The 24,127-nt window shown below is 39.3% G+C and overlaps 1 protein-coding gene across 1 annotated transcript in view; it reads right to left on the bottom strand.

The window, feature by feature from the left end:
• Nucleotides 1-23,616, bottom strand: part of LOC149179194 (uncharacterized) — a 438,072-nt gene extending 414,456 nt beyond the window's left edge. Inside the window, exons 1-4 of the mRNA XM_089422378.1 lie at nt 21,442-23,616; nt 2,782-3,774; nt 1,747-2,667; nt 1,403-1,562 (exon numbers count right to left, since the gene is read on the bottom strand). Coding sequence (XP_089278504.1) covers nt 1,403-1,562; nt 1,747-2,667; nt 2,782-3,774; nt 21,442-23,616 — 4,249 coding nt within the window. The remainder of the gene's footprint in view (nt 1-1,402; nt 1,563-1,746; nt 2,668-2,781; nt 3,775-21,441) is intronic.
• Between the last annotated feature and the right edge of the window lie 511 nt (nt 23,617-24,127).

Below are 24,127 nucleotides of genomic sequence, written 5' to 3'. Positions count from 1 at the left end.
TAATGGAAGAAGATGAGACTCAAGACCTCCCAATATACATGGATATGGATGATTCATGCCCACTGATTCCTCCAACAAAAGCCCGCCTTGATAAAGATCTACAATCCATGTCGAACCATCATATCAAGACTATTTACAGAGAATGTCTCAAATCCAAGAGTCAAACAGATAACACTCAATCTAGTTCGAGTTCTTCAAATCCCCATTTAGGAGTTCATATGCAATATTTTAAAGTTCCCTTCAAGATGGAAAGCAAGAGCATTAAGGCCTTGATCGAAGATTATGGAGCAAAGTTAATCAACTCAAGGAAATTCAGGGTAATATCAGAGGCATTTCCTCTTTCTCAACCCCAAAACCCTAAAGTTTTCATTCTAAATCTTGAGAGAATAAGCATGTTCTTGTCGTAATTACTGTCACTGTCATTCTCTCATACTTCATTGTTGATTAGGAGATTTACTAGTCTTTTTGGTTGATATGCCAAAATTTGTAAACTAAAAAAAACGAGATTACATATAATTTTCCCTATTATTAATAAAAAGCTATTACAATTCACAAATATATATATATATATATATATATATATAAAACTAGGATTTATAAGATATTTTTAAAACTAGGATTTATAAGATATTTATAATATTTATTTTTTAATTCTTTACAACATCATAATTTCTCTTTAAAATTTAATGGAATGATATTTTTGACATTAACCTTAAAAAAATTAAATACATTTAGAACTAATATTTTTGTTCTTTTACAATTATTTATAATAAAAATTACTTACATATTTTTTTAAGATGTTTTATAATAATAATTTTATATTAAATATGAATATAAAATTTTACTTAAATTATTTTTATTAAAATAATTATATTATTGTTAGAAGTTTTTTGTGATTAATAATTGAAGAATAATTTACAATGTTAATTTTGTTAGTTTTTGTAGCATCAGATGTGTTCTAGCCACACAATTTGGTGGAGAGACTAGAATACATGAGATCTCCAAAACCCATAAATCATTTATGGAAATTCCACCTAAATATGACTTAATTAGATTATTAACCATTTTTTTAATGTTTCTTAAGTCTAAACTTAGTAAAACTGGTTAATTAATCAGAATTAATCAAGTCAAAGTGAGAATTCTCTAGAAACTCACTCAGATCGATCCAATTTTTTTTTTTCTCTGTAAAACTAGCTAAACTTTCAAATTATATGTACAAAAAACTTTACAAACAGAAAGACATGTCTTCCAGGGCCTGCAGAAGCACCCTGGGAACCTTGACTGTAGACTTGAAAGCTCCCTCGCAGGGGCAGCATCGACAAGACTTCTCATAAATTCTCATGACAACAAAAGCCCCCACCCAGGGGCAAAATCTATCAGAAACTCTGGGGAATAACATTACCTAGACCAAACATATAACTGCCCACGCAGGGGCTAGCTTCTGAGAGCGCATGATAGCCATGGCGATTAATGCATTTACTGTAACCCCACATAGACCTAACAGAAGTGAGACTAAACCAAAGACCAGACAAATTTGAACATAACAGAGACACAAGTAACGACTGCCAGCAAACATAACCGAATGACAAAATCAGAATATCCGTGGAAGCATTAATCCTGGAGTCGGGCGGTGGATGGAAGGCAGGCTGCCAGATGTTCTTCTGCCTCGTCTCAGAGGCTTTTGTCTTCGACCACGTACGCCCACCCGTCACCTTCTTCACGTCCTTCCCACATTTTCCTCCATACCTCTTCGTCGACGCCTGGAGGGGCTGGCCCTAATGGAGGTGAGAGGGCATGCGAATTTTGGTCCTCCTTGCCTCCGGCTTCAGACGATGGTGGCTCAGTTTCAGTGACCTCTTCCACAGCCGGTTCTTCTCCAACTTCAATTTCCTTTCCAGAGCCTTCCATTGGCATCTCCGTCGTGTCGTCTCCAACATCAATTTCCTTTCCAGAGTCTTCCATTGGCATTTCCAATGTGCCCTGAGGATTTCCATCCTCAATTCCTTCCGGAATTCTGGTGAATAAGACTGAAATGTGGGCATTGACCCCTGCAATGTCTGCAGAGTTGCCCAGAGTGAATACCACAGAGCCAAAGGCTGGAAGCACCGGCTTCCCTTCGCTGGAACTCCCAACCTCCATGAATTGTCTAATGGGGAGCTGGGTTGCTCGGGCTCGTCGATGACAGTAACAGCAACAACAATGATGCTGCTCATCTGCTGCAGGGGCTCGTGAGGAGGAGCCTCTCCATGGTCCCCTTCTGCTGGGCTGTCGTTCTCGTACCTTAACCATGGTGTCCTTAATGCCTCCTCTGATTGCCTGAGAATGAACTTGAACTCGGTAGCAGTGCCAATACCTTCCCTTTTTGTCCTCTGGTGCACAGAACTCAGATTGAATTCTCCCTCTTGGTTCCAGACCATTCCATTTTCCCAATTGTCGTTGGTGGTATGCCAATTGCCTTCCTCTCTCGGACCAGCGGCAAGGATGGCCACAGAGACAGGCTTCAGCTGAGCCGCGGGGTGATGAAATCTCCACCGGCCTGAACTCACTGTGCGTCTGCACCCTCCAGTACTCGGCAGACCAATATTCCCTGCTCGACACATTAAGCTCCTCATATTCTGTTTCATTCCCTCGTTGCAGGCGCTCCATAACTGCGCTCTGCTCCTCCATCTACCTCTTTCCTCAGCCATCAATGGCATTAACTGCTGCATTGCGCGGATGAGGAGATAGAATGCCAGTTGACGGCCTCCTTCAAGGAGCCGTGGGTTTAACACGGGGTGGCACATGCTGGGCATGTGGCCCGCCCCTTCTCCGCACGTCAGCACCCGCATCCGGGGCTTCATTATCCCTGTGGATGAGACTCTCACATTCCTGTTTGCGTTGGTTGCTAGGAATGATGTCCAGGTTGCCCTCAAGGAAGGGCTGGTCTGAGTCTACCCCAATATTAGCAAGGAGATCTGCTATCTTGTTACCTTCTCTTTTTGTGTGATGGAAGGAGATGGCATTGTAATTGCGTACCTCATCAGCCATGCTGCTGAGTCTGGCTTCTAGTCTCCAGCTATTGGCTACCTTCCTGGCTTGCGAGCCATTTTGAATGCGGATGGCCATGTTTATCAGGATTTGAGAGTCGCCCTCCACGATCAGCGGTTGGAGATTATGACGTCTTGCTGCCAGTATCCCTTGCCACATTCCCTCCAGCTCTGCTGAGTTATTGGTGTCCCAACCTATATTGCCAAAGTATATCTGCTGTGGGATTCCTTTGTGATCCCTGATGATACCTCCAAATCCTGCTGGCCCAGGATTACCTTTCGATGCTCCATCAAAATTGAGCTTGTATGAGTGTGTAGGTGGAGCTTCCCATCCTCCGTCTTCCTTGCCTTTGCAATTTGCTGTCTGCTGAGCTGTTGGCTCTTGTGGCATTTGCAGCCCCCAGTTGTTTAGGATGTTTTTCTCATTGTCTGCAGTGGGGAGATCCTGTTGAGTCCACGCTTTCAGTAGCATGGTTTCTTGGAGGTTATCATGCATTCTGTTCCATATGTCCTCCATATTTGAGCTGAGATTTTTGAATATGCGCCTATTCCTTTCCTTCCAAATATTCCATAGTAGGATGCCTGGGATTATGTTCCATAGGTGGTTGAGCAACTCACTGTTGTAAGGTCTTTTCGGCCATTGCCGAATGGTGTCTATGATGCCTCCCGCCTCTCTGCATCTCCTTTGACTTCTGAATTCTACCTTCTCCCATATCTGAGTAGCAAGCGGGCAGGTATCCAGAAGGTGCTGCAAGGTTTCTTCACTTTGAAAGCAGTTATGGCATAACGAGGGTCCGTGGAAGTTGCGTTTCCTCAGTTTGTCCCAGGTGAGGATCTTTTTATGTCCCACCATCCAAAGAAAATGAGTTATTTTGGGCCAGGCTTTGAAGCTCCATATTCTTGCCCAGAGAGGATCCGGCATGGTGGGGGTGTCTTCTAATAGATTATAAGCTTCAGAAGTGGTGTAAGAACCCTTGGGAAGATAACCCCATCTAAGAATGTCCTCCCTATTATCATACCTTATGCTTCTCTTTTTCAAGGGAGACCTTTGGGAATATTTTTGAAGCCCAACAGCAACTCAATAGGGAGCTCAAGCTACTCCACCAGACAATAATCAACACAGGGCATACGGAGGCTACCTTAGACAGAGAAAAGCACATCTATAATCAGCTCGAAGAAAGGAGGAAGCAGGAAGAAATTTACTGGAGACAAAAATCAAGGATCAGGTGGCTCAAAGAAGGGGAACGCAACACTAAATTCTTTCATAACACAACAGTGCAAAGAAGAATGCACAACAAGATTTCCTTCATCCAAAATCAGGAAGGGGCCAAAGAGGAGGAGCATGAAAAAATAGAGGAAATCCTCCTCAATCACTTCCAGCAGGTTCACCAAGAGCCGATGACGGACCGGAGGTTAGCGATTGAGAAAATCACCAGCAACATTCCCAAGCTAGTAACAGAAGAGCAAAACGAACTGCTCATGGGTCCAATACTCATCCAAGAGGTTGATGAAGCAATGGCGCAGCTCAAAGAAGGTAAGGCTCCTGGCCCTGATGGCTTTACAACTACTTTCTTCCATGCTTTCTGGGATATGATTAAGGTAGAGGTCTGGCAAATAGTGGAGGAATCTCGGGCCCTTCGCTGGCTGCTGCCATCTCTTAACTCCACCTTCATCACTCTCATTCCCAAAGAGGAGAATTCCATCACCCCTGACAAATTCAGGCCCATCGCTCTCTGTAACGTCCTTTACAAAGTCATCACCAAAGTTATTGCCAATAGACTTAAGCCCCTTCTTCCTAAGCTCATCTCTCCGGAGCAATCTGGATATGTGGAGGGCAGACAGATTCTGGATGGTATTATACTCTCCCATGAGATCATTCACTCTCTCAAGCAATCCAAACAAGCGGGCATGTTACTCAAGCTTGACCTCTCTAAGGCCTTCGACAAGCTCAGCTGGTCCTACATACAGCACATGCTGAAAGCCTTTGGCTTTAGCGCCACCTGGGTAAGATGGATCATGAGCCTTATTACCTCCTCCCACTTCTCCATTCTCGTCAATGGGCTACCCTCTCGTCCCTTTAAACCCTCCAGGGGAATCAGACAAGGGGACCCCTTATCCCCCTTCTTATTTGTGATCATGGCGGAAGGTTTAGGCAGACACATCAAGCAGGCTCTGCACTCCAATCAACTTCGAGGAATCTCCATTCATAATACCCCAGCTTCCTCTCATCAACAATTTGTTGATGACACCATGCTTTATGGTTACCCTTCTGCTCAGGAAGCCTCATGTCTGAAATCCTTGCTCAATGACTTCTCAAAAGCCTCTGGAACCCACGTCAATAACACTAAATCCCAAATATTTTTCTTCCATACCCCTCCCTCTGTAAAACTTGCCGTCTCCCGCATCCTTGGTTTTCAGACCGCCTCTCTCCCTTCCATTTATCTGGGGGCGCCTCTCACAGCCTCGGCCATAAAGCAACCTGCTTGGCGTAGCCTCCTTGAGAAGATGGAATTCAAGCTTAACTTATGGACGCATCGTTCCCTCAATCTGGCAAGCCGAGCCGTGCTTCTCAAATCCATCCTCCAAGCAATGCCCCTTTATCTGTTTTCCATCCTGGCTGCTCCAAAGTGGGTCTTAAAGAGACTGAGGAATCTGCAACGCAACTTTCTTTGGGGAAGCTCAGCTACTAACCGCAAATGGGCACTAGTAAAATGGGACACCACCTGCAAGTCCAAGCACAAAGGCGGCATCGGTCTACGAGATCCTGAGCACAGTAACATCATCATGACCGCTAAAATCTGGTGGCAATGGCTGACAAATCAGGACAAGTTATGGGCAAAAATTTGGACAGCCAAATACACCAACAACATGCCTCAAGCAGAGCTCATAAGATACAAGCCCACTATCCCAGGATCGCTCATTTGGAATGCGGCCAAACAGAACCACCAGCTGATTCAGAAACACAGCTTCTGGGAAATAAGAAATGGTCACAAAGCCAGATTCTGGAGCGATGCTTGGAACCAGCTACCTAAACTCTCAAATGTTCTGCCGGCAGCAATAATTCATGGCAGACAGGAGCAGCAGCAGGCCAAGGTGCATCAATTTTGGATACAGGAAATGGGACCTGGCTTCAGGAAATGGCTACCTAGTAACCAAATAATCAACATAACCAGCACCCAGGAAGCAGCAGCCCTTGAAAGCGAATTGAAAAAGATCGATCCAAAAATTATTCGAGCCATTGATTAAGATTTAATCTTGGCCGTTGGATTCCCAACAAGAAGATATAAGAAGGGATCGATGTGGTGATGGAGAACATACTAGAGACACTTGAGCACTTCGATTTCTTGTCAGATCGATTTCTAGAGTAGCAGCAGTTAGTTGCCGGAGAGAGCTAGAGATCAAAGCAATGTGTGAGGGGTGGAGAGAGTAAGGTTAGAGGAAGTATTCCAAATCCATTGAGTGCATTTACAGAGGCAGAAGAGCCACAGAGAACCTGATGCAGGGGTTGCGTAGTAGCTTCTAGAGGAAAGTTCAATTTGCTGAGAGGGAGTGACGTGTTTAGTTCTAGAGGTCGGGAAGGAGTGTCGGAGAAGCATCTTTCAAGTCAATAGAAGGCAAAATGACTTCATCAGAGACCAGTTAGAGACTTGATGTCAAGCAGGCTGCACAGACGCTGACGCAGAGGGTTAGAGGGCCAAGTTTCTGAAGGCAAGTTGTGTCAGGGATTGCCTGTGGGGTGAGGAAATTCCTCACTAGATTTTTGCCAATATTTTTCTCTGTAGGATTTCCAAATTTCTGCATCTAGTTGTACTCAGAATTTCTCACCGTTGCTTAATAATAAAACCATCATCTGTTGCATCGATTTTCCCAAGTTGGGCCTTTCCGGGGACTTTTTGTTAAAAAATAATTGTGTTAATTTTATGTGTGTGTGCTAGCGTTTCTCAGTTTCCAACGTTTTATTTTTCCGCAAAATTGTATTTGTGAAGGTTGCAGTGTATTTATTTCGATATTTTTTGTAGCTAGATAAATTGTTAATTAATTAACAATTAGGAGCAATAATATGAGTTGCTGCAATAGGATTTCAATTGCGATTTTTTCACATGCTAACACAGCATAGTTGACCAATCGGAGAACTCATAAGCGAAAGAAGGCATTTCATCGTTCAGTAAGAGCAGTAGGCCGAAATTCCCAGGGGCAACGCAATATTTTGTGAGGCAGGCCGAGTTAATTGAGGAAACTCGATTTTTTAGAGTAGAAAAAATCGATTTTCCAGATTGAAAAATTCCTGGATGCGCACCAGGGAAATTCCTCATTATATTTTTGGCAGTTTTTTTTCTCTGTAGGATTACCAGATTTTAGCATCCAATTGTACTCATAATTTCTCACTACTGCTTAATAATAAAACCATCAACTACTACATCGGTTTTCCCAAGTTGGGTTTTTTCCGGGGACTTTTTGTCCAAAACTAATTGTGTTAACTTTATGTGTGCGTGCTAGCATTTATGAGTTTCCAACACTTTATTTTTCCATATAAATTTATTTGTGAAATTTGCAGTGTATTTATTTCGATATTTGTCGTAGCAGATAATTTTTTAATTAATTAACAATTAGGAGAAATAATATCAGTTATTGCAATAGGGTTCTAGTTTGGAATTTTCACATGGTATTAGAGTGCAATTGATCAGTCGGAGAACTCAGAAAAACGAAGGAAAGGAATTTCGTTGCTCAACAAGGGTAGCAGGCTGAAATTCCCAAGGGCAACGCAATATTTTTCCAGGAGGCCGAGTTTTTGAGGAAAGTTCAATTTTTCTGAGAGTGGGGAAAAAATTCGATCCTTCCAAATCGAGTGATTCTAGAGGCAGAGGGAGCAGCTCATTACTTTCATTGCGTAGATCTCTAGCTGGACGCAGAGGTGCTTGTATGAGCAACGCAATATTTTTCCAGGAGGTCGAGTTGTTTGAGGAAAGTTCAATTTTTCTGAGAGTGGGGAAAAAATTCGATCCTTCCAAATTGAGTGATTCTAGAAGCAGAGGGAGCAGCTCATTACTTTCATTGCGTAGATCTCTAGCTGGACGCAGAGGTGTTTGTAGTAGGTCACTAGAGCATAACCAATGTCGGGGTGGAAGAGAGAAGAGCACACACATAGGGAAATTTTTCCTCAAGGAACTTCTAGTCTCAAGAAGTTCATTTTCCCCGGTAGATTGACAATATTTGTGAGAAAATCTTCTTACTCCATAAGGGAGTACGAATAATAGAGCAACAACCGAGCAGAAGGAAAGAGTAAGTTTTAGATAGTTCGTTGAGATAACCACTACTAGGCTTCATGATCAGGACATGTTGGATGGAGCTTCCAACTATGTCATCTGGAAGGAAATGATGTCCTTCCTTCTAGATGAATATGGCTTGAAAGCCTATATTGATGTAGTGGTGGCAGTTACTCGAGATGCATATCAGTGGAAAGAATACAAGAAGGAGATGGCACGGACGAAACGATTGATCCTAGATGGAGTCTGGGATTATGTTGTTTCACATATAAATAGCAAAGATACTTCTAAGAATATGTGAGATTCTCTCTCCACATTGTACCAAGGTACTTCCGAGTAGCAGAAGATGTACCTAGAGGAGAAGCTTAGACTCATTCAAATGCAAAAGGGGAAGGCATAGACCCCTTCCTTACCAGGATTTAGGAGTTTCGAGACCAACTTTCGGTTGTTGGGGCAGCGCCTCAACCCATAGAGCTAGTGTGATTGACACTCAATAGCGTCTCAAAGGATTGACAGGTCTTTATCCAAAGCATATTGGGCAGAGATAGGCTACTAGACTGGGATAGATTGTGGGCCGATTTGAAGCAGGAGGAGTTGAGACGAGCTCTGCTAAAGAGCTCCATCAATGGAAACAACACCAGATCGAGGACGTTGAAGGAGTAGGAGAATGTGGCCCTCGTATCAAAGAGTTCAAGTCAGGGACAAGGGGAACAGAAAAAGAAGAAGAAAGACATGTGAAAAGTTAAGTGCTTCAGATTTTGTGAGCTCAGTCACTAGAGTACCCAGTGTCCTCTTAGGAAGAAGGACAAGGAGGAGAAGCAGGACCAACAGACAACTTCAGTAGAGATCGATAAGATTTCCTCCACGCTGGAGGAAGACTTCGCTATGTTTGCCGATATACCTCCAGGAGTGAGGTGGGATGACTTGGTGTTGTAGCCCAGAGTGCTATAGTTGGGAAGGATCCTTGAGGAGTCCACCTCATGGATCATTACCTGGCTTCGGGGGCCCACAATATTCAATATCAAGATGGATCAATGGCAATTGATGCAGTCAGTACCAGAGTGGTGCAGGCTCTTGGCATAAACCATACTTAGACAAAACTGATGCCAGGGTAACACCGCCCGCACATACCCACAATATGCATTTACTCAATGATGCATCTACATTGTCCCAGGTCATCTGACTCTACAATGAAGTCAAATCTTCAGACTACTAATGGTCACGGTCCATTCCTCTGTTCCTGTATAATGGAACCCAATCACCTCGCCAATACTTCCTCTCGGGACTATATATGACATCCCATATATCGGTGATTTTATTCCATTGTAATCCTTATACAAAGGATTAACACACAATACACATACTTTCTGCTGCAGTTACAGCTTTAGCACAAACTTCGAGGTTAGAACCTCATCACAATCGGCCATCGCAATGTTCAGTAGTCATATATATATGAGTCATCACCTTTCTCCGACTCCGATCTCCGATATCGGAGCATTAACACATACTTTACGTTAAAAGGCCCACACTAAATAGCTGTCGGAAATATTAATTATTTGGGAATACAAAGTAATTCTCACTCCTTACTATTATTCCAGATTTCAAACCTTATATATTCGCATTCACGAATATTGTCGGGTCTGCCTTCCCTTTACACTATTCCTTCGATCTCTGAACCTTCCAATGTCCGACCACCGACAAATCCTGATGCCGATCGCCGATATATCGCTATCGGTGATATCACAATTCCGCTAACTGTTGGCCTTTGTCACCTCTGATCGCTGATATGCGATTTAATCGTGACCGTTGATTTGTCGACGATCCAACGGTCTATGATTAATCGCCATTTACTCTTCACAAATCTTCAAGGTTCCCTTCGATCACCTTAAAAAGGGTCTTCACCGATGTGACACGCTCTCAGTCGTTGATCTAACTGATCCAACGGTTGCTAAGCATCAATACTTCTCCGTTTATTCCTTTTACTTAGGAATTCCACTAAGTCTTCAGTATTTCCTCTGCGACATGGTTTCTTAAAGGGTTCTGGACCTTTGTTATTTCACTGGGCACTATCTCTTCTGAGCTTAGACTTGCGCTCACACTCCTTTGATCTCTGTCCTTCTTGCGGAACTCTAATGGATCCAATGATCCATTATAACTCTCTGTTTCGTTGTTTCTCCAGAGCTTCACTCTGCTACTTCATTTATACTCGATGAAGTATTTTGATTCTTCTGAATCGCTCTCCTCTCTCTCTATGCTTCACCCTCGACTGTGTTTGCTTACAATTATTTCCACCCTACCGTTTCACATCATAAACAATCACAGAACACGCATTTCATACGTTCTGACATAGGAAAACTCTGCATATATTAATATGAAAGCACAAATTTACATTCGAGACACTTCGGTCTCATGCACACACACAGGCCTGATTCTCCTTATTAGTGGCCTCTTCTCTGCCCGTAGGCTTACATACATACATACATATATATATATATATATATATATATATATATATATATATATATATATATATATATATATATGAAAACATTGGATCAGATCGTTGAAGGTCCGATCAATCCTCTAACAAAAGCCTAAAGCTCTACATGCATGCATACATGGCAGAAAAGCCTCCTTGAGACTTTATTCCATCTTTTCTTTGTTTTAAAACAGAAAAGCCTCCTTATCGCTCAATGGTCCACATCTATTCTCCCTTTTATGCCTAAAAGCTCTCCCTTGCTCCTAGGATCATGGAACTACTCATGTTCTCATTTATTTGTTTTGAGAGCATCTAATCACACTTAAAAGCCTAAATATTAAACTGACTTGAGACTTCGGAAACTATTTCTTAAAATGCATGACCCCCTATGTCTACTATTTACAATGATTTTCCTTGGGCTGAATGCTCCTGCATCACAAAGTGACAATTGCAGACTTGTAGTAATCAGATGCTGAGGAGTGCAGTGCAACGTTAACGACAGAGTAGATGACTCAGTGCAAAGTTGGCAACAACTCGGATTCTTCAGTGACAGTGTAGATGACTAGTAGTAATCAGAGACATGGAAACATATGCATCATACTGAACACAAATGATTCAGTATTTTGGATGCTTCTCAGTTGTAGTAGTTGTAGTTGCAATAACAACAAATGGAAGGTAGTTGCGGTGCAAATGCAGAGTTAGCAGAAGTATGTCAGTGTCAACAACAACATAGGTGCAACATCAGAGTTGCGTAGTGGTTGGTGGGCAGTATGGGCAGACATTAGCAACGTGAAAGGAGGTGATACAGAGACAGGTTTTTGTGGTAGGATGTGCAACGCTAGAGAGAACATAATCCTTGCTAAGACAGAGTGTTTGTTTCTGTAGCATCGGATGGGTTCTAGCCACGAAATTTGGTGGAGAGGCTAGAATACATGAGGTATCCAAAACCCATAAATCATTATGGAAATTCCACCTAGAGATGACTTAATTAGATTATTAACCATTTTTTTAATGCTTCCTAAGTCTAGACTTAGGAAAACTGGTTGATTAATTATAATTAAATAAGTCAAGGTGATAATTCTCTAGAAACTCACATGGATCGATCCAGAAATGATCTGTGTCATCGATTAAGATTTAATCTTGGGCATTGGAGTCCCAATAGGAAGATATCAGAAGAAATCGATGTGGTGATGGAGAACACACCAGAGACACTTGAGTAGTTTGATTTCCAGAGTAGAAACAGTTAGTTGTCAGAGAGAGCTAGAGATCAAAGCACTGTGTGAGCGGCAGAGACTAACGCTGGAGGAAATATTCCAGATCTAGTGAGTGCATTTACAAAGGTAGAAGAGCCACAAAGAAGTTGATGCAAGGGTTGCGTAGTAACTTTTAGAGGTAAGTTAGATTTGCTGAGAGGGAGAGATGTCTTTAGTTCTAGAGGTCGGGAGGAGTCTCAGAGTGTTGGAGAAGCACATTTCAAGTCAACAGAAGGTAGAACAACTTCATTAGAGACCAATCAAAGGCTTGACGTCAAGTAGGTTGTGTAGAGTAACGCAGAGGGTCAGAGGGCCGAGTTTCCGAAGGCAAGTTATGTTGAGGATTGCCTATGGGGTAAGGAAATTCCTCACTAGATTTTTGCCAGTATTTTTCTTTGTAGAATTGCCACATTTCGACATCTAGTTGTACTCTAAATTTCTCATTGCTGCTTAATAATAAAACCCTCAGCTCCTAACCAGTTTTCCCAAGTTGGGTTTTTCCGGGGACTTTTTGTCCAAAAATAATTATGTTAATTTTATGTGTGTGCATTAGCATTTCTCAGTTTCCAGTGTTTTATGTTTCTGCATAATTTTATTTGTGAAGGTTGCAGTGTATTTATTTTGATATTTGTCGTAGCAGATAATTTGTTGATTAATTAACAATTAGGAGAAATAATATCAATTGCTGCAATAGGGTTCCAGTTTGGAATTTTCACAATTTTTTTATAAAAATATTTATATTTTTTAACACAATTCTAATGTATTAATTAAATTGAGTTGTTTAGTAAGTTTTTAACAAAAGATGATGAAATGCATATTTACATCAATAGGTGTACCTATTTCAACTCACGGTGGATGTAGGCTTGTGGAATTTCATTTTTTTTTTTAAAATCAACAAGCAAGATTTAATATGCACGAAATAAGCTTCATCTCATTATGACATCTACAATTGAAAATTCAAAACCCTAATCTTGTATGTTTCTTCTTCTAGAAAATTTAAAAGACAATTAATTTTAATTAGGTCAAATGCATTTGATTCGATTGAATTCATTTTCCCTTCAATCTTCCTTCAATCCATCTGTGCAATTTAGTTTTCCCTTTTGTCCATACAATTCAATGCATTTTCAAACCATCTTGTAATGAAAGTTTCATCTTCGAAATTTGCAGACATGATATACTCATTCCATGACCTGTGTGTCGATGGCAGATAAAGTTTTTGCTAGACCTTGTTGTGTTCTTGAAGCCAATGGGGTGCCACAAGTGAAATGAAACTTCATCTTTGGAGTGCATTGATAGAGTAATAATAGTAGTTGTTTTCAATTTATTTTAATCCATTGTTGCAGTGGGAGAAAATCTCAAGCATTTTTCTAGGGTTTTTGTGATTTTCGGTCCAGAGTACATTGTTGGGATGAGCATGTTGTTTAAATGAGTCCCAAATGGAAGTCGTGATAGGTTGTTATGCAACCTACTATATGTTACTTTGATCTGACATTCCTCTTAAAATTGTTGGAGATTCATAGGGGTTTTAAGAATTATTGCCATTCCCTTGGGCTTGAAATTCAACAATCAATGGAATGGGCAATTATGAAATGAGTTCATTGTTTAATTTCAAATCATTTAATTCCTTTCATACATGATCCCACGCAACTGAAGATGCATAGGCATATCTCATTGTCCAAATGAATGTGTGGTTTTTGTTCATGAATTTTTGGTTGTGATGATTTTTTTTTTCGCATTTTGTCTTTTTATTTTAATGGATGGAGATTATATGAATGGACATACCACTTTAAATGGTTAGTTTGGTGTTTCAAAATATTCAATTGCATTTAAAGGCACTAGTCTATGCATTTGGATAGACAGTTTTGGGTTTTAGCCCATTAAATATTTTTTATGACATGTTAATATTAGTGTTCATTGTGAAAGAAGAGAATATTACGAGCAAGATAGGCACTACAGAGTTGTAAAAATTAGGAGATCTATAATAAAAATGATATTGTAATTATATTGAGATCGATTATGGTGAGATTAGGTTGATAACATAAAAATTGTTGTAGGGTATTTGACATTTTAATTTGATTCAATTAGATGGGATTTATTTTTATAAGTATTAATAAAATTTTTGAATATTAAAATATAATATTAATATTAGTAATGTTATTAACAATAATGTTAATAATATTATTATTACTGTTATTATTAGTTAATGTGGTTGATACACTTATTAACATCATTTTCATATGCATATTTGAGTATGAAAAGTGGAAAATGATGTATATCAACGTGTATCAACAACATTTACTGATGTAGTTGTGCTAGTATTATTAATATCCACGCCACAATACATAAATATATTTTTGAAAATCTAAAATAAGTTCATAATACGAAAGATTGGAGATGTCGATGTTTGGGTACATGGTCTCTTCCAATGCTGCTATGTGAGAGTTTAAATAAGGTAGGGACATGTTTTCCAATTCGCCACAATATAGAAACTTGATACATCTAGACTAAAATGTTTAGTGTTACAATTGATGGAGATCTTTGTGTGAAAAAAGGAAATTATATTAACCAAATCATCGAGATATTAGTAGGTCTCTATTAATATCTTTGTATATAAATGAGAATGTGTTAATCAAAACCATGTGGTATTTTTATGGAGAAATATAAAATCATGAATCCATTTTTGTTGGGTAACCAAGAATTTTAAGCATAGATATTTTTTAATGTAATTGTTTCAAATTTCTAAATTTTGAAAGAAATAACAACATTTGAAAATACCTTTCCGTTGCAAGTATGAAATCTTTATTAAAAAAATAATATGAGAAAAACCCACATTCTACAATCAATGCACTAAAATAGACAATAATCCTAATACTGGTTCAACACTAGAAAATGTGAGTTAACAAACAATATGTAAATTCAAGAAAGGGAAGGCCTTGGTAGCTAGATTTTAGAGTAGGGTTAGCGGGAATTAAAAAATAGATCCAACATCAATCAACCACTACAAAAAGTAAGTTATTTTGGGGTGTTGAAATTTTGGTTATAAAATTGAATGAAGCCTAGTTTTGTTTTGGGGACAAGAGGTTAAGTTCCTTCTAGGCATTAATGAGGAACCCTTAAGACCATCAATATGAGTTTGGATTTCGTGTCGATGGAAAGAATTTGTCAAAGCACCAAGATAAAGAACATATAAGGTGTCAAAACAATGATATTTATCACCACCAAAAGAATATTTACTCAACCACTAAGTGAACTAAATGATATTGTCATGTGAGCTCTACCACCTTATTGTTCGTATAAGAACATGTCAACATTTGTGGAAGTACATGTCATCTTTTGTTTAAAGGCAAGTCCTCTTTTGGACATTCAAATGGCTTATCAAGGGGCTTGGTTGTGATGTGGGATCCTAGGTGGATTGATTTTGTGGCTTCCAAATTCTTTATAGGGATCCTATTAACTAGATTTATACATGGGTCTATGCATATGTATCAATTTTCTAAACATTTACCCATACCATAATAGGAGGAGTTTTGGGCAAAGAGTGGATGATTGTGAGATCTTGAAAATTGGATCTTTGATCATTGCAAGCGATATGAATTTCACGATCTCTAGAGGAATGTTGGGGTCAACATTGTAAGTTGGTTCCCATAGTTTCTTTTTTTAGGGACCTTTTTGTAGAAAACTATTTGGTGGACATTCACCCATGTCCCATTGCTCTTGCTTGGAAAAATGGATGCGCTAGATCTGAGCACATTGCCAAAAGCCTGGATAGTTTTATGGTGCATGAAAGCCTCCTAGACTAACTAGGGTTTATGAGATATTGGGTCTCTCCTACAATTCTGCTGGATGACGCTCCCACCATTCTCCAGTGGAATGGTGAACGAGTATGGAAGAGGCTCCCTTTCAAGTTTAATCAATGACGGCTTTGTGAGCTAGATTTTTGTTAATTCATTTGAAATTCGTGGTTTTTGGGCTCAAATGCTAATGGACTCTTCTGGATGGAAGTGGTAGTTTTGAAAATTCACAATCTCAAAAAGGTGGTGCACAAGTGGGAGCGAAATAAAACTTTGTTATAGATGCCTCTATGATCCAATGGTTGTGGTCTATTCATCTTCATTCTATCAACAAGTGATTAAAGATCTGGAATTGAGAAAAAGAAACATGCTAAGATTGTAGGAAGAGGCATGCCAACTTAAGAGTTGTGTTATATGGATAAAGAGTGGGGACAAAAATACTAGGTTTTTTCAACAATATGTCATACGATTTGGGAAATTGAATCCAGCTTGTGTGAAAAATTCACTCGCCTTGGAGACATCCACAAAGGGACTATAAGTTATTTTGGAGGCCTTTTTTAGGAGTGGGAGGCAACAGACATTGATAACCAAATGGAATATATTCGTTTGTATCCATTGATGTTGTCGGAGGAAGATGTTATGGAAATTGACAAGCCGATTTTGATGGAGGAGGGTATATATGTAATTAAATATTTCGCCAGGGACAAATATGTTGGCCCGGATGGGTGGGCGGTGGAGATATTCACTCACTTCATGGAAATCATGGGTGGCGATCTATTGTAGTTGGTTGAGGAATCTAAGCGTGAGCGGAAGGTTTCAGGAGTGGTCAATGTAACTTTCATAGCTCTCATCCCAAAGTATTCTTTCCCCTCCCCCTTCCGGGATTTTTGTCCATCTCCTTATGCAATATTACATATAAAATTAGTTCTAAAATTATTGAAAATTGGATGAAGGAAAAACTATCTGACTACATATCTATGGAGCAGTTTGGTTTCTTGCAGGATCGACAGATTCAAGATGTTGTGGCGATAGATTGGGAGTGTATCCACTCGATAAAGACACATAAAAGAGAGGCCATCGTTTTAAATTTGGATGTACACAAGGCCTATGACTGTGTAGACTAGAGTTTTCTCATAATGATTTTGTTCAAATTGGGCTATCAATTGGCATTGTTGACTAGTTGATGGCATGTGTATCCATGGTTAATTATGCGGTTTTGGTTAATGGTGTGACATCAAAAAATTTCAAGGAATATAGGGGGCTTTGATAGGGATGTGCACTCTCTATTACTGTTTTTGTTGGTTATTGATGGGCCAAGCTAAAAAACATTGGAGGCAAAAATTAGTGGAAGATTTCCTAGTTTTCAAATCGCAATGAATGTTCCTATAACTCACCTTATGTTTGTTGACGATGTTCTTCTTTTTGGACAGGTCTCCACGAGGCAATGGAAGCAACTATTTCTCATTATTTCAAAATTTGGTGAATCCTCTGATTTATTCATGAATAGTCTAAAATATTTACTTGTTCATGCTACCGAAAAATAGTATAAAATATATAGGTTACCTAGCGAAATCATTTAGAAAGTGAAAGCCATTATTGCAAATTTCCTTTGTTTGGGACGAAGGGTGGTAAAAAGTTTCATCTGGCTTAATTGGGTGAAATTTCAAAGCAGTAGGATTGTTGTGGATGGGGCATAAAAGATAACAATAGTTTTGGATGGGTTCTCTTGACAAAGAGTTTTTAGCGAGCCATATCTGGAATTGGTATTCGGTAGGTAATTGTAAAGGAAAAATAGATGAAAATTTTGTCGTTTTTGGAATGATTCATGGTTGGATAGGTTTCTAAAAGAAATTGTTCATATATTTGGTATGGTTTCATGAAAAACAAACAGTGGATATTTAGAAATCTCCATTGGGAGATTGGATCTGATACAAAGGTTAAGATGGGGATTGATCCCATCAAAGGGATGTGCAGATAACACACTTTGCATGTCTCGCTCACCGATCTATTACATGACAAGGCCATATTCTTCTTATATTAGATCCAAGAAGACTTTGATTCGATGCATCTTTACCCCATATGGAAAGATGCCACAGAGCTGGGTCTTTGTGGTGAAAATGTTGTTATATGGGAGTGATACATTTAAGACTTACGAATGGCTAGGGTAACTCTTAGAGATCTTGATGATAATTTTAGTTGGAATGGTGTTCTCATAGAAGGAGAATTTGTCTTTTTAGAGATATACAATATTATTATACATTCTCTTCGGGTGCAAGAGGAATTATGTTGGTTCAAGTATGTTTCGTTTTGGCATATGCCTTTAAAAATCAAAATTTTCAAACATTAACTAAGTCTCATATATTTTGGCCACGATGACAAACACCACATCACATGGAATAATGTTCCCATGTGATACAAACTATATGGCGACATTAATTTATTGAGGCACTGATGAGGTTCACAAAGACCGACAACAATGAATTCCTGTTATCTTACAAGGTTCACTCCAGTGCCTCTTGGTATAATGCAACAGGGTCATGGGAGTTAAGATAATTGGAGTTATTGAGCTTGGGAGTCAAACAACACACAATGATGTTCATGACTTATAGTGGCATGTGGAAGAAATGTGCCTAGTGCCAATAACCAATCACTGCAAACAGGTTAACAATTTGTGAAGTATACTTAAGAATAGGTCAAGGAAGGCAAAGAGATCGTGTTTCAAGACAAGGCTAATGATGAATGATTCAAAGAAACCTAACGGTTGTCTAACATAATCAATGGAAAAAGTACAATAAACATCTCATTCGAAGACATCAATTTCCATAAGGGAATAATAATCCACAATGAATAGTTGGAAACAACCCGATGGTCATCTATCAATATCAACTACTATGGTGTAATAAAGGGTCACATCAAAACATTGGTTACATGGGGAATGCCTTGCGATGTAATTAATTCAATCATGCTGTTTTAGAAATATCATCGTTATTTAAAAGTGAATATTAAAAGTTTATACTTTGACTACAATTATATTTTATAGGTGTTTCACATGGAAATACCACAATATTAGAATTCATGGATTACATTAATGTATGGTTTTAATTCAAGAAAAGTAAAATGAAAATAATGTTAACTATTCCTAAAAAAATGCTTATCACAAGTTACATTATAATATAATAAGGTTTTTTCAAAAACTCGGGGAAAATAACAAGTACTATTATCAAGCCTAAAAAAATTGCATGAAAGCACAATTCCTAGTATTTATGTCTTAATTCCATACTTTCTCCTAGGAAAACACACCTCTTTCTTTTTCTTGTTGATGCAGTGGTAAAATATTTGCATGAAAATTTAAATCCTAGGCTACACACTTTAATTATATACATTTACATTGGAAAATACATATCTTTTTTCTCTGTCACACTATCTTCAATGATGCTGGAAACAAAACCAAGACTTATTGTAGACCAATACTCTATTTTGGCCAAACTAAAATAGAATTCCACCTAAAAATGCTAAGTAACATATTAAATATTTTAAACAAGGAATATAACAAATATTTATTTTGGCTAGACCTAAAACCCAACTAGCACAAATAGTACAACAATATGAAACCAAAAAGTCTAATCTTTGATGCAAAAGATAAAAGATTACTCCAACAAAATAATCCTTGTATAGATAATTGAAGTTTATCACGGGGGGGCCATTGCCATGTAAAATTGTCATATAAAAGATGAGTCCCCTGACCACAAAATTTTAAGGTTAATTAATTGCTTAAAATTATTTGAATAATTAGGTTTATTCAATCAAACTTATCAAAATATTTGTCTGAATTAGCCTAAGTACATTCATGTCAAAACCTAAACTAACTTATCTTCCTTTCTCAAGCACCACTCTAGGTTAGTGGATGAAATGGGATAGATCACAGTTCCGTTATTTTTTCAAATATTTTGTCAATTTTTTAGTAATCACCATGTAAGAATAAGGACCACTTCACTTAAGAATTTAGTTAAAAAAATATGATAGGGGCTTTAGCATACATGTCTATCACTATATTAGCATACATGTCTATTAACACTCCCCCAACCTCTCTAATGAACATAATCAATATCGCCACTAAACATATGCCTTGGCAAAAAATTGTCATCATATTTCATATATAACCAAAATATTTCAAAGTAATTAAAAGTGAGTCGTCGATATATCTAAAATAGAGTTGGACATGTGTTGTTAATAGTGTGCATAGAGCTAGTAATATATTTATCATTTTCCCCTCCCTTAATGGATAATGGTGATGTCAACTAGGGTTCAACCCTCATCATGCATGCAGGCCACTCTTAATCCTTCTCGACGATCTAGTTTGCCATGGTTGTGACTTCTTTTATAGATATTCATCCTTGCTCTCTTGCATTAGCGGTAGTGGTGGTCCTATTCAACACTTTTATTATGGCTTCAATTTAAGCACGAGGTTTCTCTAGTTTCATTTGTATCCTCGTTTCCTAGTGACTCTAGTGTTAATATGAATGCCACTCATGCATGTTTTGTGAAAGGCAACATCGCTCTCCTATTCAACAAAATATTGAGTAAGGCCTATTTTAGAGATATTTTGCAGGATTCCCCTAATAATCTATTAATTCAAAAGGTAATGACTATCATTATTCCATTATGGAAAAATGTTCTCTCTAAGGTAGGCCATTACACCTTAAACACACTAGCATGTTGTTTCAATGGTATTTGGTCACATCTAGTGGATTTGCACAAAAAACTTCAAACTCATGGCAATCAAGATAATAAAAGAAGTTTTTATTTTCCCCAGTGGAAAAGGATTTTTCATTGTGGTATTTGATCCTATCCATAGCTTTCGGGAAGATCTACATTCTGCATGACGCCCTAAAACTCATTTATATATTCAATGACAAATACTTCGCCCATGGCTTCACTGTGGGTTAGTCATCCAAATCTATCTTTGCATCTTTGGGGTTTAGCTTCTCTCTAAGCTATCTCTTTGAGCTATTTGCAATGCACATGAAAAATTCCATTACAAAAGTGAGGAAACAAAAAATTACATTAGTATTACATATGTTATAATATGCATAGAAATAAACTTCAAAAAAAGGTTTTGTTGGGGAGCGAGGAAAGCCAAGAACAAAGAACAAAAACAAAAGAAATAAATAAAAGAGTACTAATCTCCAAAATGTTAAGTAGTGTGTAGAAACATCATTATAACAATTAAACATAGCTTATTGGGATTAGAACATCACAATACATGATGAATGAACAACCAAAGGAATCTAAAAAAATATCTAATCCACACATTCTTTTATTTATAATGTCCCAATCTAACTAACTTCCTTGAATTGCAAAAGATTTGTTCCACAAATAAGCATCGACAATTCTAACAAACCATTTATGTGAAATCTGCATTACTCCATAGGCTAGTTGACATTTCTAGTAAATCCATTATTGCTGGTTAATCAATTACCCAAGTCAACCCAACCATCCAATAGATTCCTTTCACCGGTCAATTGGTGGTCTCGCTAGTCAACCAGTTGGCCGGTCGTTCGCTAGTCAGCTTGACCAGCTTATCGAACATTCAATTGCCTATTTCCCTTTTGCCTTCTCCAACAATACCAAAGCATCTTCTTTTGATACATTGCCATCTAATATCTGAAGAAACTGGGGTGGCCTCTCACTATACAGATGCTTAGTCCCCTTGCCCTTGCATACAATTTCTAACCCACCAGATTGTGCTCCTGCAGAAACTTTGCCTGCACATTCAGGACTAGAAATACCCAAATCAACATCTTGAACACCCTCCTCCACAACTGCTCTCCTAAAGAAACTCGTAATAGATGATTGTTTGCTTTTATTTGCAGGAGATTTGATAGAGAACTTGGGCTTCTTACTGGATTTACTGTCAATAGTCCAGTCAGTGATTTTGGACTGGCCACTTCGTGTTTGTGACCTCTTCTTTCCAGTGCTTTTCATAATCTGATTGGCAGATGATGGATGGGCATTGGGTACCCTGAATTCCATACTGTCAACAGCAGCTAGTGCTAAAGCTCTTTTTCCACTGGGCATAGAATTTGCTTGTTTGAAAACATGATCTGCAGCAAACTTCCCAGTCATTGGACCATCTTTCCCAGTAGAGTTAAATTGAACATTGGACGCAACTTGCTCCCGAAATTCAGTTTCACGCTCATAGAACTCAGAAACTGCTAAAGTTATATCACCTTGTGATTGGGTGAGTAAGTCCATCATCTGATCTGCAGTTACCCACTCAGGCAGGCATGTCTTCAACTCTTCGATTGCCTCATCCACAACATCGACAGTCTTGGCAGATTGACCACCAACCACTTGAATTTGAACTTCATCGCATACAGTCACCATCTCCAAAATTGTTTGCCCCTCTTTGCTATCCAGCTCTTCACTGCCCTCTTCCTCAACATCCCGAGCCTTCATTGGCCGTGCAGTAACAGCCTTGCGATTAAAACCCTTCAAGAACCTGCGCTTTTGTGCCGTTTCATCCACCAAGTTTGTAAAATACTTCATCATCGAAGCCGCCTGCTTACTGTCCATACCCAAACCTTCCAGCCCCACAGTTGGTACAATCCCCTTGGGCCGCAAAAACTCCACATACTCTCTAAGCTCATCATAACTCGAATGTTCGCTATAAGGCACAAGGTGGACCTCAAAGCAACCCTTCACTCTAACAGGAAAACTATACTTCTGCACTTCGTACATCCACCCAGTTGGCACAAAACCGACAACTCGGCTATACCCCCTCTCACGCATAATCCTCTCCATATTGCCCCAATTTGGCCTGAAATAAGGACATGTTTCCCCCAGCAAATTCCAGCCCACTACATGAACATTGCTCGCCGCAGCTTCCACAGTAAAAACGTTAGCAACGTCCACAATATCTAAGCACTTCAAAATTGACAATTTTGTCTCATCAACATAGACAGGGCAATTACAGCGTCTGGACACGGCCGTCAAAATCTTCTCCTTCCCAACAACATAGGCCGAGATAAGAAACAAAACAGACGATTTCTTCTCAAGCTTTTCGCTGTTAATCTTAACTGAATCATTCTGTTCCCTCATAATTCTATGTACAGTATTGGCAACATATTCCATGGACTGTTCCTGGGAGGGGAACACGAATTTAGGATTGCAATACGTAGTATCTAAATATATAGCATCGGCACCAATAAATTCACAGAGGGCAGGCTCGAGCTTCATATTCGGAGAATACCTCATGTCGCCCGTGTGTACATACCTCTCGATTTCGCCATTTTTAGTACAAACCTTGAACAGAATCTGGACCGCGCCAGGGCAATGATTGGCGTCAATTAACGTGACCTCGCAGTCGTCAATCCACACAATTTCCCCTACCGCGAGGGGAACCACGAAGGTTTCTGAGATTTTCAGGCATTCCACCACGAGCCGCGCCGTAACCTCCGAGCAAAATATCAAACCCCGTGCCCAGTGCGGCGTCAGCCCCGCGTAGTGGTCGGCGTGGAAATGCGTGAGGAAATAAGCAACAGAAAACGGGCCTGCGGAGCGGCATCCGTCCACGATGAAACGTGTGTTGGGAATGCGCTTGGCCGGGGGAAAATTCGACGGGAAATTCGGCAGGGGAGAAGGGTGGGAAGATGCAAGGATTTTGTAGGATTCCGGAGGCGAAGGGTGCGGGAGTTTTCTGGAATCGAGAGCTTTCACAAAGTTTTGGTAGGAGGAAAGGAATAGGCCTGCGGAGTCGATGTCGCGTCGCTTCCTGTTATTTGAACCTGGTATGCCCGCCATTAATGGACTCACTACTGAGCTGAGATTAAGAGTAAGGATTTACAGAAAGAATCTTGCAGGAGGAAATTCTGAGAGTTGTATATTTTAGGGAGGGAATTCTGAGTGGATGGATCAGAGTTTGGCAGTTCGTTAAGCCCTAGTGATGACCTGAATCGGAGGCCAGATGTCCGAGCAGGGTTTTAGAGTCTTCGAATACATACGTAGAAGCCGCCATGCAGTTGATCAACTCCACTGTTTATTGCAATGTTCGGCGAGGGTGGCCGTCGGATTTGAAAAAACGGTTTAATATTTTTCTTCAAAACCACACCGAGAAAAACAGAGATACTGAGGTGTTTTGTGTACGACATAAAACTTGTTTTGCGTAGGCCATTAAAGCTTTATACATAGATAATTTGGGTAATGAGGTTAAAACTTATCCAAAAGTAAATAATTAGCAAACCACATAAAAATCAAAATGGTTGGTCACAACCAATTAAATCAAAATGGTTAATATGTATACTCAAAACAATAT

Source organism: Pinus tabuliformis, chromosome 4_1, assembly GCF_031772625.1.
Source record: "Pinus tabuliformis cultivar Carrire ecotype Pingquan chromosome 4_1, CPIR1, whole genome shotgun sequence".
NCBI lineage: Eukaryota > Viridiplantae > Streptophyta > Pinopsida > Pinales > Pinaceae > Pinus > Pinus tabuliformis.
This window is presented reverse-complemented; position numbering and strand designations above follow the sequence as displayed.